This window comes from Anolis sagrei, chromosome 6 (genome assembly GCF_037176765.1).
Source record: "Anolis sagrei isolate rAnoSag1 chromosome 6, rAnoSag1.mat, whole genome shotgun sequence".
Taxonomy (NCBI): Eukaryota; Metazoa; Chordata; class Lepidosauria; order Squamata; family Dactyloidae; genus Anolis; species Anolis sagrei.
Window position 1 is genome coordinate 104,449,015 of NC_090026.1, and position 18,805 is coordinate 104,467,819.

Sequence of the window (18,805 nt, forward strand, 5' to 3'; positions counted from 1 at the left end):
TGATTTTTGTCTTTTCATGATCAGTTTGCATTGCTCCTTTCTTGTGTGTGTGTGGGAAAGGATCATGCTTTGTGTGACCGTACAGCATCACACAAGATAGAGAAAAGAATGGAATGGCATAAAATAGTTGGCTGTCCTCTGAAATTAAATCCTGCTAATTTATGAGTTCCTGTAAAGCGGCCTTGGCCAACTTGGTGACCTTCAGATGTGTTGGACTACAATCCCTATCATCCTAACCAAACAGGATGCATTTACATTAAGGAACAGTCAGAAAGAAGTTCAACTGGCAAACATAGAATCCCAGAGGTGTGGCATTACAAAGAGTATAAACAAAAAAGTACTCATCTAACCTGAAAGTAGATCTTGAGACACAACTTGAAACAGTGTTCTCAAGAATATATTCCCTTATCCTTTCCTTTCAAAATGAACACTTAGTACATCTAAAGAAATGCTAGTCATATCCATTGATCATATAAAAAAGTGTTGCTGTAATACTTGCTTTCTTCTCCTTTCAGCGTTCATTCTTCCTTTAATACAGATTGACAGTTTGTGAGCAGGAATTGGAACATTTTAGGTAATTTGGAAGCAAATCACCACTACTACTATAATTTCCCAGAAGCTCTATGTATAACTGGGTGATCCAGAGTAAAGTTACACAATCACCTCAATTCCTTTAAAACAGAATATTCATGTTGTTGGAAAGCTGCATTATACACATTTATTACACTGTTTTATAGAAAACATTGATCTCAGTATTGTCTGCTCTGCCTGGCAGCAGGTCTCAAGGACAGAGATCTTTTTATGATTTACCACAAAAATAGTAGATTGAACATGTAGACTTTCTACATGAAAAGTTATGGGACTTTTTGGGCCAAAGCAAATTATTCAATTCTTCTTTTTTACAAGTCTTTTTGGGGAAAAAAAATCATACATACATACTTATACACACACACACACTGTGTTTGTGCATGGATGTGTGTATACACAAAACCAAGCATATATATCAAAGCTTAGAAAAGTTATTTTTTGCATCCCAACTTACAGAATCTTCCAACTAATCTAGCCCTCATGTTCACTGGGGATTCTGGGAGCTCTAATCCAAAAGATAGCACTTCCAAATAACAGATATCACATGTGTCCATGTATTTCTAGCCTACATTTAAACATTAAAATAATGATAACAATATTGTGTCATCACATCCTTGCCTTCCAATACAAAGAACAAACAAACATACTCCATGTCCTGAACAAATGTTGCCTCCTGTACTTCCTGGGCAGGAACTGAAGTTAAAAGAATCCACAGAAAGACATCTGTGTTCCCAGCATATCATTCCATGGCCACAAGGTGTCCCATCTTCTACGTAGCCAAGATCTGCATCTTCTTCAAGCTTAACATGAGCACCACTGCATTAAGGAAGGAAAGACTTTGAAGCAAATCGCTAAGAAAATACATGATGGAAAAGTAACATATTAGTTTTTAACCCTATTTATCCTTCTATCTAATTATCTTCACAGCTACAAGCATGGCTAACTAGGATTTGATACTTCATCAATAGTAGTAGTAGTAGTAGTAGTAGTAACAACAACAACAAAACAACAATAATGATAATAGTGTGTCTCTCATAGCTCTTGCTTGAAGGCCACAAAGACTGCCTACTGACTTATAGCAATTCCAAGAATTTCATTGAGTTGACCGTGCTTAGCTTTTGAGATCAGATGGAATGGGGTGACTTTCGAGTATTTATGTCCATGAAGCCAAGACTCTTGGAATTTGGTATGCATAGTCAGGGTGCCAAGGACTATGCTCCTGTAGACTATTTTAGTTTTCTAAATCATTACTTAATTTTGTTAATTTTGATGTACTGTTAGAATTTGATGATACCGCCTTTGCTTACTAGATGGCAAACTTCCTTAGCCAGGGTATAGCATTAATAAATTACCACAGGTGGCAGTTGGGGAGAATAATCTGAAGGAGAGAGTTATATGGGTATAATGTTAGTAGACTACACCTCTGTATGATTTGATGAGAGAAGCATGCATCTCAATGGAGTCCTTGAGGCCAGAGCTTCACTCAAACGAAGCTAAAGCTGGGTCTAACTCCATGAGGTTCATCAGGATACAATTATGTTTTTTGTAATTATACAATACAATACTCATGACAGTTATGTACTTTTTCAACGTTTAATTTTGTTTTGTTTCCGACTGTTACCTTTTGCACTATTTAGCCATGTCTGATTCTGACAGCTACACTATTTTGCTTGCAAGCTTTGGTGTATTATGCTAAGAGTTATTCTAACACAAGAACATTTACTAAGTGCTATCAAAACACAACAGAGCACATTCTCAACAAGGGTAGCTACTGTGGATGAATGGCATTCTCTGTGCTGCATTCCACTGATTCACTAAAATTTAGTTTCCTTTGAGTCTGTCTGAACCAAATTGTGCCTTCCTTGTTTAACGACCTCATCATATGGCCCTTTGTAAAGCAGGGGGACAGTGGGAGAAATCGTAGGGCAGCATAGGAACTGTCACACTGTGTTCCCTAGCATCAGGGTTTATGGTATCCCTTTCCACAACATTTCCCTGCTGTCCTCTGCTTCCTCTTCAGCTGTTTTCTGCTTTTTCCATGAGGAGTCAGGTGTACACCCGACTACTCTGGGCTCCATTTCTCTCCGCGGCCGAAACACTGCCCGAACAGAATCTCACAAAGTCCTGCTAGAAGTAGTCCTGTGTCATGTGATGGGCTCCAGGGGACTCCGTACCACCAGCACAGAGAAGTGGGGAGAAGACACTTATTTGACTTTATCTGAGGAGGTCATAAGTGTTGAAAGATTACCTGCAAACATAGGACTTGTCTAAATTTTGGAGAGATGTTGATGTGATGTCACCGTCAAGCTCCCCCAGTCTTGGGATGTTTGAGTCGATATTGGAGCACAGAAGATACCCACAAAGAACATCTCTGGAAGGAAGGTTTAAACAAGTCATTAAATACTTTAAACAAGTTATATTTTTGAAGGGAAGGAACAGTTACAATATCCCCACTGTTCAAAAAGCATCATTTCCCTAAACAGAAAAATACATAAATGGGGGAACTGAAGATGGAAGAGTATAGCCTTATTTCAAGCTTCCTCAATTCTCTATATGAGATTAATCAATTTGAGTTTGGTAGAGGATGATAGGAAGGACATTTTTGGCTCCTCTTTTGACAAGAAGGAAGAGGTGAACCCAAGTTCCTAATGAACATTATTGTGCATACTCCTTCCAAAGAAGCTGGGATGACACTTTAGGATAGACATAAAGGATAGGCAAAGTACTGTGTAAATCCAGCTTCTACTATGAAGCAGAAGAAATGTTGTTGTTTTTTAATGCCTACATACTTAATGGGAGATTCTGGGAATTGTAATCAACTTGATGAGAAAAGACATCTGATGGCAACAACATGGGAAAATATTTGTCATCTTGACTACTGTAAACACTCATGAAAGTTACAAAGAGCTCAAAGAGGGTGGCCTGGTTATTGCTGTAAACATACATGTACATTTGGGAATGCATTGTGACTATTTGCAAATATTATCATTTTGGGGAACCACTGGCCTAAAAATAGAAAAGGGTCTTGCATAAACAGATTGGCTTGACTTACTCATTCTTGCACTGTATCCAAGTATCTCTCTCTCTGCCACAGTTACCTTTCTCAGTGCCCTCTATATTCAGCCTCTCATAGCAGTATTTGTCAGCAGCATTCGCTTCTAAAAAAAGAATTGTGTGTATGTGTGGTTTAGAAGACAGGCAGACATAAATGCGAAGACTCAAACTATATGTTTAAAAAAGGTATTACACTCTTCAGCCGCTTAGAAATAAAATTTCAGATCTTCACATTTTTTCAAAAGACCATGTTCACTGAAAGTTCCCAGCCTAGGCATATGTGAGACAAAACAAGGATGAAAGGAAGGGAAACTAGAATGTGCAAAATAAAGTCAGAATTTCTAAAGGTCCTTTCCTTCATAAAATGGATAATCTCATAGCATTCTTGTATGGGGTGTTTTTATTTTTTTATGTTGCTTTGTTTGCAAATTATACCAAATTTCAAAGGGAAAGGCTGGCAGGAAAAGGGTGAGCAGATATTCTTTCTGACTGCCTCATCCAGAAAATGATGAGAATAATTAATTACAGCAAAACATTCCAATCAAGTGGGGCACTCCATTCGTTACATTCTTTTCTATTTTACTTTTCCAGTTATCACTCCACTTTCTCTAAATAATGAGCAATATAGGTCAGGAGGGTAATTTCCCTCCTCCCATATAAACAAATATAATTTTTTCAAACTGCAGGGTTCATTCCAATGGTCTGAGATTTCCCCCACGCTTCTGTGCCCCTGTTTCAAATTTGGTCCTGATAGCACCTTTAGATTACTATTGGAAGAATTGGTGGTGTGATGTGCACCCATTGCAGGCCACTCTATTGTATATAATCTTCTGATATATTATCAGAATGGGCTCTTCCAAGCACTGGTTCAGTATGTGTGGTGGAGGCTCTTTCTTTGGAGGCTTTCAAGCATAGGCTGGATGGCCATCTGTCAGGGATGACCTGAATGTGATTTTCCTGCTTCTTGGCAGGGGGTTGGACTGGATGGCCCACAAGGTCTCTTTCAACTCTATGATTCTATGATTCTATGTGTTATGTCCAAGAAGCAGGATGCTTGAAAGACTGCCATGTCCATATGTATGTCTTTACCTAAAGTATTCTGCAGCTATCTCCACTATTTTGAACATGTGGCTACTAGGGGAAAGGCCTCTTCAGTGTTGTTCCTTTAACATCAGACTTTTAGCAATATTTTCTATATGGTAAGATCCCCATATCTGTGAAGGATACACATGTGGATGCACAAAACTGGATAATCACAAATCCTACTGAAATGAAGGACTTACACTTCAGAAATAACTTAGAATAACACTATAAAATGCCTAGAAAGGAAGTGTTTTGTTGGACATGGATAAATGAAATTATGTACACTGGGCCTGTGGATACAGGGATCATACTGTATCATTTATTTATATATGGAGTTTTTTTGTAAACCTGCTCTGACTCTTGTCCCCAGCTTCTGCATCTCCAAAACAAACATTTTTGGGCAAAAATTGCCGTTAAAGACAATTTCTAATCCAAAGACTTAGCTAGTGCTCCTGGAGTTGTCCAAGACTGATAGCTTATCTTACAACTTACTAACTTTTCTCAACCCTGTGAAAAACCTCCAGTATCCAAACCAGGAGCCCCCTGTGGCACAGTGAGTTAAAGCTTTGTGCCGGCATGACGAAGATGAACAGGTCAAAGGTTTGAATCTGGGGAGAGCACAGATGAGCTCCCTCTGTAAGCTCCAGCTCCCCATGTGGGGACATGAGAGAAGCTTCCCACAAGGATGGTAAAACATCAAACATCCTGGCATCTCCTGGGCAACATCATTGCAGATGGCCAATTCTCTCACACCAGAAGTGACTTGCAATTTCTCAGGTCGCTCCTGACACGGAAAAAAAAAATCTCAACCAGAGCTAACTTCCTGTCGTTTACCTGCCAGATTTTCAGCCATTTTGGGGTGCTAAAAACATAAAAACATAAAAAATTGTATGCTATCTAGAAAAGCACAAAAGACATGTTACTCACTTTCTCCCCAAATATATTTACACTGTCTGTCTCTTGTTTTGCATCGTCCTCCAAAACAAATGCCCTAAGGAGAAATTTTAAAAGGAAATAAAACAATAAGTCTTTCTCATTTTGATGAAAGAGTTTTTACAAATAACCATTATTGTTGTGGTTGTTATCATCATTATCATTCGATGCTCTTTTTTTCTAGTGGAAAGAGGTCAAAGCAATTTAATGTATCATTTCTACTCTGAAGTACGTTCCAGAGACTTCATCCAAGTTCTTTCACAGATATCTACACAGAAACTAGCTTTGATCTCCCTGGGTTTAGGATAGAGGGCATCTTATGAGCTATAATGAAAAGCAAATCAAATGAAACATTGTACTCACTTGCTCATTATCACATGAATACCCATCCATTTTGTGCAGATTTGGAGAACACTGAAGATAAAACAGAAGGAACCGCGTGATACACTAGACAGCGAGAGACCGTTTTTAAAACCATCATTACGGCATCTATCGTGATTGAAATCACAGCTTTTCAAACTTGGCTTTTGATTGGAGATTGCCTCTTTTTCCCAACATTGTTTTATGCAATATTGTATTACAAGTTGTTGAGATTTTGCCATTCTCTATCTGGTTTTGAAACTTTACCTGATCAGACTCTCCTGTGCAACTCTCTGGAATATCACAGCCATTTACAGCTTCTCTGCAAATCACTCCTTTGGCCTCAAACTGAAAAAGAAACACAAACATCTGAGCATATCCAAACATCGCAAACAGTGGATTCCCCCCTATGGTTCTTGCATCCAAAAGCCATTCCAAAAGACTCTCTCATATATCCAAGCACTTCCTCTGCAAATTCCCAGGAGCTGTGAAATGTTGCTTTTACTCACAGATCACTTGACCCAACTGATTGGCAAGCTATATAAATGAGGCCCCATCTACACTGCCACTATAATGCAGATTGAATTGCATTATATGCTAAATGTTGACTCGTATAATGTGGTTTAACTGCATTAAACTGGAGTTCAATCTGCATTATAATGGCAGTCTGGATGGGGCCTGAATCCAGATCAGCTTTGCTATGTCAGAATTCAGTGCTTTTAGTAGCCAAACAAACCTTCTATAGTGATTTATTTATTTATTTATTTATTTATAGTATTTATATTCTATAAATAGAAAGAAAATGATGTTGAAAGACATTATGGGTCTTGTTCATACCCCAATAGATGAGCCCCATTTCCTCCCAAGGATTATAATGATTCACATAAAACCATAGCGGTATGTCTTTTTACCACCATGCTACCTTTCTGCTTACACCAGAGATTCTCAACCTGTGGGTCTCCAGGTGTTTTGGCCTACAATTCCCAGAAATCCCAGATAGTTTACCAGCTATTAGGACTTCTGGGAGTTGAAGGCCAAAACATCTAGGGACCTACATGTTGAGAACCACTGGCTTACACCATGTTTCAAAAACGTTGACTTGCCAATACATTCTATTCATTTCAGTGAAAATTTCTTTGAAGTAACTATGTTAAAAAGTGCAATAGACTGTGAACGTCACCATCAACAGACAGGAAAAATAGACAGGTATTTTTAAGCCTTGAAAGTAGAGCTTGCTAATCAAAAAGTACCTGTCTACAACTAAGATTAAGCCACAGTTTAGTGTTATAATGAAAAGACAGGGATTTTCAGATTTATGATTTCGTGTTTGGTCTTTTCTCCTCCTCTGATCAAGCCGAGTAGAAAGTATAAATATACATTTAAGATTAACTGCAATTTAAAGGGTCATCAGACACTCAACCATAGGTAATCCTGTCATTAATTAAAATAAGACAACTTCATAAATCACTGTTTGATGCTAGCTTGTATCTATCAGAATTAGCCAGATTTTTTTTTAAAGTCTTGTTAAGAGAAACAGAAAAACTCCACAGAGATGCAACAGAGAAAGTGAAGGGGGGATGTGTTAAGTTCAAACCACACCTGGACCATCTACATGACTGATAATCTCTCTCTTTTTAAAACAACCCTGTATATTCCTTTTTAAGCCATATAAGTACATACCTGACATTTTGTACAGCAAAGTCCATTGCTGCACTGAGAGTTAGCAGTTAAGGTGCAAGAATTACAGCACTCGCCACCTTCAACGAGACATTCCTGGGGAGTAGAAGCAACTGTAAAACAGCAGTTTGACAAGCAGACATTTGTAAAATTATCATCTTCCAATCTATATTATATATCAGACAAATATCAGACTAAAGGAGGGAGGATGTGATGCAAAGTCCAAGGTAAACCAAGAATATACTGGAATCTAAGAGGTACTTTTGGTAGTGTGGCAGAGGAAAACTTGGAAGATACCAGTTCAATACCCTACTCATGCATGAATTTCCCTTCATGGCCTTAAACAGGTCCCAATCTGTAATCCTAAAATAATTATGCAAAGTTGTTATACAAATAACAGATTTTAAATTGTATTGTTTGTGGGTAGATTTTAATATAGATGTTATTGTATTATTAATGTTTACATTTTTATACTTTATGTCTAAATGTTATTTTATGTTTATGTTTTAATTGGCTTAGGTAATTTATAGTTATGTGTTATTGTCTAGCTATTATGTTTTGGTTTTCACATGTATGTACGGCATTGAATTTTGCCTTTATAATGTTGGAATTCACTTTGAGTTCCTTAAGGGAGAGAAAAATGATATATAACTGTAGTTAATAACAACAACATTAACAATATCAGAAGGAGGATCATATTCAGTGCCCATGCTCTTGGAGGAATGACTGGGCAAAAAAAGAGGAGAAGTAATAGAAAATAAATATTATTGTCTCAACTGCTGACTGATAAAGTGCATGTGCACTGTGAGAATTAAAGATACAGTGCTACTGGGGACTTATAGTCACAATCTCCATGTATGACACTGAGTTTGCTCTGCTTGTAGGTTGTTGTACAGTGTTTTGAATATGCAGTAATTAATCCCTGGGATCACTCTTTGGTTTGCAGGGTCAGAGCCCTACTACCTGGCAGTCGATCCTTGGGAGCAGAGTATGGCAGGATGCTGTTAAAAGTCATAGAATCACAGAGTTGGAAGAGACCATGACAGCTATCCAGTCCAACCCCCTCCCCCTAAACACATGCACACACTGTTCAGTATTATACCATCACTCTCTGACAGATAAGTCATCCAGCTTCTGTTAAGAAAACCCTCAGAGAAGAAACCAGAGCTATGCATCATTACAGCCTTCCCTATACCACCCTCCCCAAAGTAGCCTACTGCCCACAAGTGAAATAGAAGCAGGTATAATAGAAATAAGAGGTTAAGAGGTCAGTTTCCAACAGACCTCTCAACCTCTGAGGATGCCTACTATAAGTGTGCTTGAAACATTCAGGAGAGAATGCTTCTGGAACATGGCCATACAACCCAGAAAACTCACAGCAACACAGAAATAAGATCCATACTCATATGGTAGTCACTCCTATAGTACTGAACATTATATAACTTACTGCTGCAGAACCACAATCACACTCTTCTCCAGCTTCAACAAAACCATTGCCACATTCTGGAGGATCCAGGAGCTGAATGAATAAACACACATAGATAAATATAACTACAACAAAGTATATATAGTAATAATGCACGGGCAGTATCTAAAAGTGATTCCACTTTGCTTTATTTAAGATAGAGCCTTTCATTGATGAGTAGCCAAACACAAAAAGGTTTATGTTAGTTATATAAAACAGCAGAAAATAAAATTAATTTAAGCCACCAGATGATCAGGTGAAATTTTGGATTAACACGGTACTCTTTTTTGTCCAAACTTTTCTCTTTTGAGATATGAATTCTCCATTATTATGCTTTCTGTTAGAAATGCCCAAATTAATCCAGAGCAAACATCAAGAACAATCAATAAAACACAAGCAGATTCTACGACGACACCATGATTGAACATGATGTACCGAACCACTTGTGTCTCCATGTCCCATGTAACCAAGGGAGTCCAAAAGCATTTGAAGATTTTCTTAGTTAAATCAGTGTAATGTGTATGTATATATATATATATATATATATATAAGTTTAAAATCTTCATGCTGCTAGCTGTGAACATTATGAAGCATGTGTGGAACAGACAAGGAAGATGTTGCAATAGACTAGGAGGCTGGACACTGAATTAATGAGCTGATAACAGTGAGGTATAAATAGAGCAGACACCATTTCTGTTCTCTCTCTTTGCTCTTCTCCCTTGCATCTGACCGCACTAACAAGTAAGTGTTTTTGTAATGAATGAAGTGTAAATAAAGATAAGAACCCCTACTGAAGCAGAAACAACTGTGTCTGAAGTGCATTAATTGGATGATAAGAAGCAAGTTGGCCAGCAAATTGCACTGATAAGTTAACAACAGTTTGCCTGAATCTTGAATGGTGGTAAAAAATTAACCATGGTCAATATAAACAAACCAACTTCATACATCATGGCTTGAAACTGGCTTGCATTAAATCAATCTTATTTAACTTGTGAACTTGACTTCCTCTTCTCATGACACAAGAATTAAGCAAGCCTACAGGCTGATTCTCATTCATGCACATGGTACTAAATTATGGCCTGGTTTGATACGTTAAATGCAACCAGTGCAAAATAAAAATCACGAGATAGAAGATGGCAGATAAAATTTCAAAGCGGATAAACCAAGAAGATTCTAATCCATGCTGCAATGAGAAGTAAAGCCAAAGTGAAATACATGCTATTTCATTTATCCCAAATGATTAAGCAAGACTACCCAGGGGTTTGTGTGGGAAGAAGACTGTTTATGTACAGTTGACAGCTGTACGTTAACCTACAGGAATCAGTGAATAAAAGGCGATTTGTCATCTCCATCTGTCACCGGGTAGCCTTTTTTAAAAGAAGTATCACATATGCCAAGCTCAGTATAATACGAAAAGAAGCAACAATGTGCGTTGTAGAGATTAACCCTTCACTATGGATTGTAAATGCTGGAAACATGTCAATAAACATGTTGCTCCAATGATACCCCAAAACATATCATTTCTACAGTTAAAATCCAAATAGTTGGATACATACATTTTTGTGCAAACACATTATTTCTTGTCATATGTACCCATATCATATTTAGGGTAGGAGCCCATGGTGGCGCAAGGGGTTAAACCCTTGTGCCGGCAGGGCTGAAGACTGGCAGGTCGGAAGTTCGAATTTGGGGAAAGTGGATTGAGCTCACTCTGTCATCTCCAGCTCCCTGTGCGGTGACATGATAGAAGCCTCCCACAAGGATGGTAAAACATCAAAACACCTGGGCGTCCCCTGAGCAACATCTTTGCAGGCAGCCAATTCTCTCACCCTGGAAGCGACTTGCAGTTTCTCAAATCACTCCTGACATGAAAAAAAATCTTTTGGGTATTTTTCTACAGATTCCCCACAAATGTTTTCTTGTTGAAAAACATTTGTAAGAGTAGATTTCAAAAGGAGGCCCACAGAAAGCTCCAGTTTTGTTTCAGATTTCTTGTGCAAGTGATCCTCAAACACACTGAACTCCTTTCCATCCTCAGCCAAGTCAAAAGCTGCCTTCCTAAATATGCACCTCTGGAGAAACAAAGACTTATGAAACACAAGGGACCTTCCTTTTGAGTAAGCAAATATGGGGTTATGTTGTAAGATGCTCTGCAAGGAAACCATAACATTTCCACTGCTTTCTTTATGGCATTCAGGTTTAAGACCACACACACAACCTCAAAAAAGCCAAACAAAAAGGCTCATGTGCAACTTGAGCGAGACAAGAGAAGTAGGGTTATTTCACTGCCACTGCTGAAACTACCTTCCTTTGACACCCCTTTCCACTTTTATTTAAATTATAGCACTATACCAGACTGCTTGAAGCATAGCTTGTTTCTTTTTAACTACTTTCTCCACATTTCTTATTTCTAGTGTGTTGGGGAGGTATGGAACATCGCCTTAAATGATCAACTATCAATGGAAATGAGGGTGTTCAGTGGGGAAATTAAAGGATTGGAATTCGATTCATATTGGTTGGATTTCATCAAATATATTTTAGAGGGAAAACAATACAACCTTGTTGGCCAGGAATTTTGGATATGACATTTGTTTACTGGTTGCCTCATACATTTTTAAAGGAAATGATACTTGTTCAAGCCTTGGTAGTGGGGTTATGTGTTTGTAAAATGTTCATTGTTTTGTGTTCTTTTTGCACTGTAAGCTGTTAATGTATGTAAATAACAAATTATATATTTGAAAATAGTGTGTTGTATTCCAAATTTAAATTGTGATGGTGACGGAACTGTCATGCCACTTTATAAGCCACTTCAGTTGCCTTTTTGCATAGGGTATGGTCTACATTAAAGCTTTCCAAACACACTTTTTAGATATGCATCATTTCTCAACACGGTAATTCGGTTTTATAGCAAACTGGAGGTTAAACCAGCCCGTTATATAAGATACAGGCGCAGACATAAGTTGTAATAATGAAATATTAGAGACACTATCTCTTGAAAACCTTTCATTTATGATTTTAAATATATATTAATTTTTGCTTATTTCACATAAATCCAGAAGTTTCTAGTTACCGTACATTCCCGTGACACACCTACACACTACAGCCAACACACTAATGTGCCATAACACAGAGTTTGGAAAGCTCTGGTCTACATGAATACACAAATGCCATATGTCATTTCCCTGTAAAATCAAATGCATCAGTCCCAAACTATAAGGAGACGTTCTTTATCAGACCCTGGGATATAAGGCAGTGTAGATACAGCCTAAGTGTTACCACATCAGCTTCAGTTTCTTCACTAGAAAGCATTTCAATACAATGTTTCTGGCACTAAACTAAGAACTGAACAGAATAGAAAATGTTATCTTCATTACCTTGGAGGGCTTATTGAAAAGGCATGCTCCGCCTCCATTATTTAAGAATTCATGATATGCCTCAATGTCACATTTGGAGAATTTAGTTGGAATGTAGTAGCTGCAAAGGTGAAGAAAACAAGTTATTTCACATTTCTCATTTTGGATTCATAAAAAAATTGACAGGCTTCAACTGGACTGAAAGCATTTGCATGGAAAGCGAGAGTTTTTGCCAGTGGTTTTATGACATTATTTTATTTCTAATTAAACCCAGCAGAAAGCGCGTTATCAAAATGACTCTGCATCTTCAGGGGCGATATTCTACCCTAGATAATTTAATTACGTTTCCCTTTCTCTAGCTTCCATTATTCATATTTGCAAATTATCTAGAACTTGAAGGAGCGCTGTCAAGATGAAACAGAATAGCGCTGAGATCCCCCACGTGGTCTTTTAACAGCGCAGAGAACATAGATAATGTTTATATTCCACTTTAAAATGTTATCAAGGAGGTAAACAATTATAATATATAAGAAAGATCTTGGTTCCTTAGAGGAACACAACACTTTTGTGAGGACTATGGGTAGCTTCCATTACGTATCCATCAGGGAACTGAGTGCATGTTTCAATATTAAATATGCCAGAGACATTTTCTTTTCCACTTCTCCTTGCTAAATGAGAAAATAGGCCATTTCTTCTTGTTCAATTCTAGACATTGATGGCCCCAAGCAGATTGTTCCTCAAGTCTACAAAAGGGCAGTTTAAAGAAGGAGGTTCATTTCAAAGTAGGATTCTGGAAAACTTAGGGCCCTTTCACACAGCCTTACATTCTAGAATATCAAGGCAAAAAATCCCACATTATCTGAGTGTGGACTTAGATAACCCAGTTCAAAGCAGATATTGTGGGATTTTCTGCCTTGATATTCTGGGATACAGGGCTGTGTGGAAGGGCTCTCAAACTGGGGCCATACATCAGTGAACGTTGTTCTGTCAACCGAGACGTATGGAACAAGGTTTAGATTATTTTGCAAACCAGTTTGGCTACATGAAATTGCATCCTTTGGCTACATGAAATTGCATTCTGTGGTTAAAACAAGGCTGCTTACTATTTTAACCAGTGCTTCATAAGGAGTGCTTCACAAAAACTAAGTCACCAAGATTTATCTGGAATACTTGAGGGATCTGGATATGTTTATCTTAAAGAAGAGATGACGAGAGATGACATGCCTTTAAATATCTGAAAGACTGTCCTGCACAAAATGCAATGAGTCTGGAGGCCCTTCTACACAGCCCTATATCCCAGAATATCAAGGCAGGAAATCCCACATTATGGACTCAGATAACCTAGTTCAAAGCAGATATTGTGGGATTTTCTGCCTTGATATTCTGCGATATAGGGCTGTGTGGAATGGCCCTCTTTATGCTGATCCAGAAAGTAAACCGTTGAATTCAAGGATTCAAATTAAAAGACAGGAGATTCCCACTAAATCATAGAATCATAGAGTTGGAAGAGAACTCATGGCCCATCCAGTCCAGCCCCCTGCCAAGAAGCAGGAAAATCACATGCAAGTACTATTAAGAAGAATTTACTGGTGGCAGGACATGTTTAGCAGTAGAACCGAATACAAGTGATTATTATTAATAATTAATTAATTTCTATCCTGCTTTTCTCCCGAATCTGGACTCAAAGTGGTGAACAAGATGAAGACAAAAAAAAATCATAAAAATAAACATAATCATCAAACCATAACATATCTAATGACAATTATTTAAAAATTTAAAAAACTTGTGATATACGTAATAAATAAATTACTAAGACACAGTTTAAACATTCAAACCCTATCTAATATCAATTCTTTTAGGCTGTAGTCAAGTCCAATTTCTGGAGATTCACTAATTCACACATTGCACACTTGAAACTGGTGGTTACAATACTACTCTTCTCCTTCAGAGAAGGCCTGCTTCCATAGGAAGTTTTTAACGTGGTTCCTAACTGAAAGCAAGGAAGAAGTCATTCTAACTTCTTTAGGAAGAGAGTTCCACATCCGCAGGGCAACCACTGAAAAGGCCCTCTCTCTCATATCCGCCAATCGCACTTAGGACAATGGCGGGACCGAGAGAAGGGCCTCTCCTGAAGACCTCAGAGCTTGTGTGGGTTCATAGGAAGAGATGCGGTCCACTAAGTAGGTTGGGTCCAAACCATTTAGGACTTTATAGACTAAAGCCAGCACCTTGAATTGCTCCAGGAAACAGACTGGTAGACAGTGCAGTTGTTTTAACAGAGAAGTAGTTTGTTCCCTATACCCAGCTCCTATAAGAAATCTGGCAGCTCATCTTTGAAACAGCTGAAGCTTCCAAACGCTCTTCTGGGGCAGTCCCACATAGAAGTCATCATAGTAGTCTAATCTAGATGTGACCAAGGCATGTACCACCATGGCCAGATCAGGCTTTTCAAGGGTTCTCCCTTGTTGGAGCCTTTAAATAGAGGTTAGGTGGCCACTTCACAGGAGTGGATTCATGCACCGGCTGCCAAGTGGAGAAAATGGACCTTCAGGTATTTTCCAGTTCTATAAATCTGATTCATCTGAAGTCCACTAAAGGCAATGGAAGCACAACCTACTCTAATAGGGGAGATGACCCATGGTTCCATGTCACAAAGATGGGGATTTAATTCTGTAGCCATTGTATTTTTTACCTCCTACGAAGTATTCACTGCCATTATTTAGATGTAATATCCAAAAGCTTTTGCTACCTATGTCCTCCTTGGATCTCTCTAAGGCTGTTTGAACCCAACCCCACTATCAGGAGAATGAGGCTGTTGTCTCTAGCAGCGGACTATGCAACAGGGGGCTTGTATGTAAGATGTGTGTATCTTGTGTCTAAAATAATCCTCTGAACCTGGGTGCAACGGAAGACTGACAGTGTGGTCAGCTTCTCTTTACTGTATCACCTTGTCGTTCGCCATATCAAATAAAACATTATGGACCAGCCTTATTCCCACTAGAAAATAATCCTGAAATGAAATAGCTCCTAGTTTCATATCATTAGCTATTGCCAGCTATTATCACCAGGTGGTTGCTTCTCCATTCCTTTCCTCACAGCTAGTAAACAACTGACTAATACATTCACAATCCCCCTCAGTAATTGATGGCTGCAACATGGTGAATATTTGCCCATTATGCTCCACATGTAAAATTGTGGCCAACATGTTTTAAACCCAATTTATTAATGCTTTGAGCAGACACAATGGAATCAACAGGGCTTAAATTAGTCACGACTTTGTCCCACTGATTTCAGTGCCTGTTATAAATATGGCTAAATCTGGACCCAACCCAAGATCAGTTTGACAATGCGTCACATTTTCTGTTAGCAACTTCATGCACATGCTTCTTCGGATGACATATGTTTCAGATGGGAGCTTTCCCCCATAGCCATCTGTTAATTTATGCTTCCACTGTACAGAAGTTTGTCAAAACAAGTATCTTACCCGATGTCTCCCATTATGCACCCAGACCAGGTATCCTCACACTTGCAATCACCTAAAATAAAATAAAAAAACATATCATTCCCAATGTAAGTTTTATTATTACAGATATTTTGTTGAACAGGGGAAGGAAGAATGTAAAATGCTATTATGTTTATGAATAAATCATAACTATCAGACTAGTTTTGGGTAGAATAGTCTTGTTAGCCTGTTTTGCATAAAAAATTGAAAGATTAATGTGGCATATTAAAGATAGGCCACTGTAACTGTGTTAGTCTTAAAGGGACCATAATACTTTTGGGAACATAATACCAACGAAAACAATGGGGAGAAGGGCACGGCATCCCACCAGGCTTTTGTGGCTGTTGCCACCTCTCCCATCTCTGTCACCAGTTGGGATCTCTTGCCCAACAGCACAGGTGGCTTTACGAGTACAATTCTAACACGCCATTGAATCTAATGCACATCTCAATTTTGGCAATGTAACTTAGCCAAAAAAAGGTGAGCATTAAACTTGTGGCCTCATCACACTAGAGAAAAAAATCCACTTAAAATCTGGTTCTGCCTCCTGCAGAATTCTGTGGTTTGGAGTTTAGGGAGGAGCTTTTAACAGTCTCACTAAACTACAAACTCCAGAATTCTGCAGGAGGCAGAAACCGGATTTAAAGTGGATTTTTTCTCTAGTGTGATGAAGTATTTGAACAGAATGGTAATTAGAAATAATTATTTAGAAAAAGTAACTTATACACTCTGAGACACCATATTTAGTTTGAAGATTCTAAGAATGGATGGAAGTCAGCTATATTTTTAAATAAGCATATTTATATTCACATACTTGATTTTAACACACATGTATATAATAAGTATGTTTTACTGTAATAGCCATGGAGCCCCCAGTGGCACAGTAGGTTAAACCCCTGTGCTGGCAGGACTGAAGACCGACAGGTCACAGGTTCAAATCCAGGGAGAGCACGGATGAGCTCCATCTATCAGCTCCAGCTCCTCATGCGGGGACATGAGAGAAGCCTCCCACAAGGATGATAAAACATCAAAACATCCGGGCGTCCCCTGGGCAACGTCCTTGCAGACGGGCAATTCTCTCACACCAGAAGTGACTTGCAGTTTCTCAAGTCACTCCTGACATGACAAAAAAAACCCTGTAATAGCTACATGCCATATCTATTCCAAATGGAAAAATGAAATACCTTCTCCTAATATGCAATTTTGAATTTGGTGGTATCTGTTTTATTGATATAACATTGGAAGAAATCTAGAATTCCATTCTCTTGAATGTGCAATTGGCACAAAAAACAATACTGAGGATTTTTACTGAGGATATACTTGCAACCTTGAAAAATCTGTGTTTTAAAATAAGCCAAACTCCTCACCGCTCTGTAGTTTTCTCTTGTCTGAGAAAATGCCAAGATTGTAAGCCAAGGACTGTGCCAAAGTAACAGACATCAAATCTGCCTTTCCAAACTGAAAAAGAATGATAATAATGGCTCATCAAGGAAGTCATCAAAGTAAATGTCCTGAAGCACTAGATGATACACAAGCAGGTGGCATGTACTGCCTGATAGTTACTTTGAATTGTAGATGAGTACCAAGAACACAGGAAGTTACAAAGCATCTATTAAGAATCAGTCAGCTAAGGGATGTAAAACATTTACTCTCAAACAGTGAATGGATTGTGAATACAAGTGGAACCTCAGTTGAAACATTAAGTTAAATGTATTGTCGAAGGCTTTCATGGCCAAAATCACTAGGTTCTTGTGGGTTTTTTCGGGCTATAGGGCCATGTTCTAGAGGCATTTCTCCGGACGTTTCGCCTGCATCTATGGCAAGCATCCTCAGAAGTAGTGAGGTCTGTTGGAATTAGGACAATGGGTTTATATATCTGTGGAATGGCTGGGGTGAGGCAAGGAGCTCTTCCCTGCTGCAGTTAGGTGTGAATGTTTCAACTGATCACCTTCATTAGCAATGCTGGACCACACCAACAACCACCATGTCAGACTACACAGAGAAGCCATTGAAATCCACAGGCATGTGGACAATTTCAACAGAAAGGAAGAGACCATGAAAATGAACAAAATCTGGCTACCAGTATTAAAAAACTCTAAAATTATAACAGCAAAACAGCAGAGAGGAAACAACCAGGCACATCTTAACACCTCTCAACAGGGTATTTTCCCAGGCTCAGCCAAGCCTTCAAATGCTAATGAAGGTGATCAGTTGAAACATTCACACCTAGCTCCAGCAAGGAAGAGCTCCTTGCCCCACCCCAGCCATTCCACAGACATATAAACCCATTGTCCTAATTCCAACAGACCTCACTACCTCTGAGGATGCTTGCCATAGATGCAGGCGAAACGTCAGGAGAAATGCCTCTAGAACATGGTCCTATAGCCCGAAAAAACCCACAAGAACCTATTAAGTTAAATCTTAGTTTGGCTACAGCTAAATTAAAAGTGACATTTTTCATGTGATCAGATTCATTTTCAAAAACTGATATGGAGTGAAAGTGAAATTAGGGAGGGTTTTTATCCTTTGCCCCAAGTAAAATCACCAGGGAAAGTGAAATTCCTGTTATTTTTCAATAAGATGAAAGATCTCACTGGGAGTCAAGGGCAACAACTGTAAGTCCTGTTTCTGAGAAAGATTATAGTAAAAACAAAGGGGACCAATATGGTAATCCCAGACTAGGTAGTCCTCCAATTGTTCATCCAGATCCTGGGAAACTCTGGGGCACAAGGACATGGTGGACATTAATTAAGGCAATTAATGAACATGTGGAAAAAGATCAAATCACGC

The 18,805-nt window shown here is 38.5% G+C and overlaps 1 protein-coding gene across 8 annotated transcripts in view; it reads right to left on the bottom strand.

Moving 5' to 3' along the window:
• The window catches only part of ADAM22 (ADAM metallopeptidase domain 22), a 177,757-nt gene that overhangs the window by 37,241 nt on the left and 121,711 nt on the right, over positions 1 to 18,805 (bottom strand). For all 8 annotated transcript variants that reach the window (XM_060782308.2, XM_060782309.2, XM_060782307.2 and 5 more), the window contains exons 13-23: positions 17,383 to 17,473; positions 15,998 to 16,049; positions 12,535 to 12,634; positions 9,143 to 9,214; positions 7,699 to 7,791; positions 6,286 to 6,366; positions 6,022 to 6,072; positions 5,653 to 5,716; positions 3,641 to 3,746; positions 2,837 to 2,959; positions 1,236 to 1,404 (exon numbers count right to left, since the gene is read on the bottom strand). In XM_060782308.2, the coding sequence (XP_060638291.2) occupies positions 1,236 to 1,404; positions 2,837 to 2,959; positions 3,641 to 3,746; positions 5,653 to 5,716; positions 6,022 to 6,072; positions 6,286 to 6,366; positions 7,699 to 7,791; positions 9,143 to 9,214; positions 12,535 to 12,634; positions 15,998 to 16,049; positions 17,383 to 17,473 (1,002 nt within the window). The remainder of the gene's footprint in view (positions 1 to 1,235; positions 1,405 to 2,836; positions 2,960 to 3,640; positions 3,747 to 5,652; positions 5,717 to 6,021; positions 6,073 to 6,285; positions 6,367 to 7,698; positions 7,792 to 9,142; positions 9,215 to 12,534; positions 12,635 to 15,997; positions 16,050 to 17,382; positions 17,474 to 18,805) is intronic.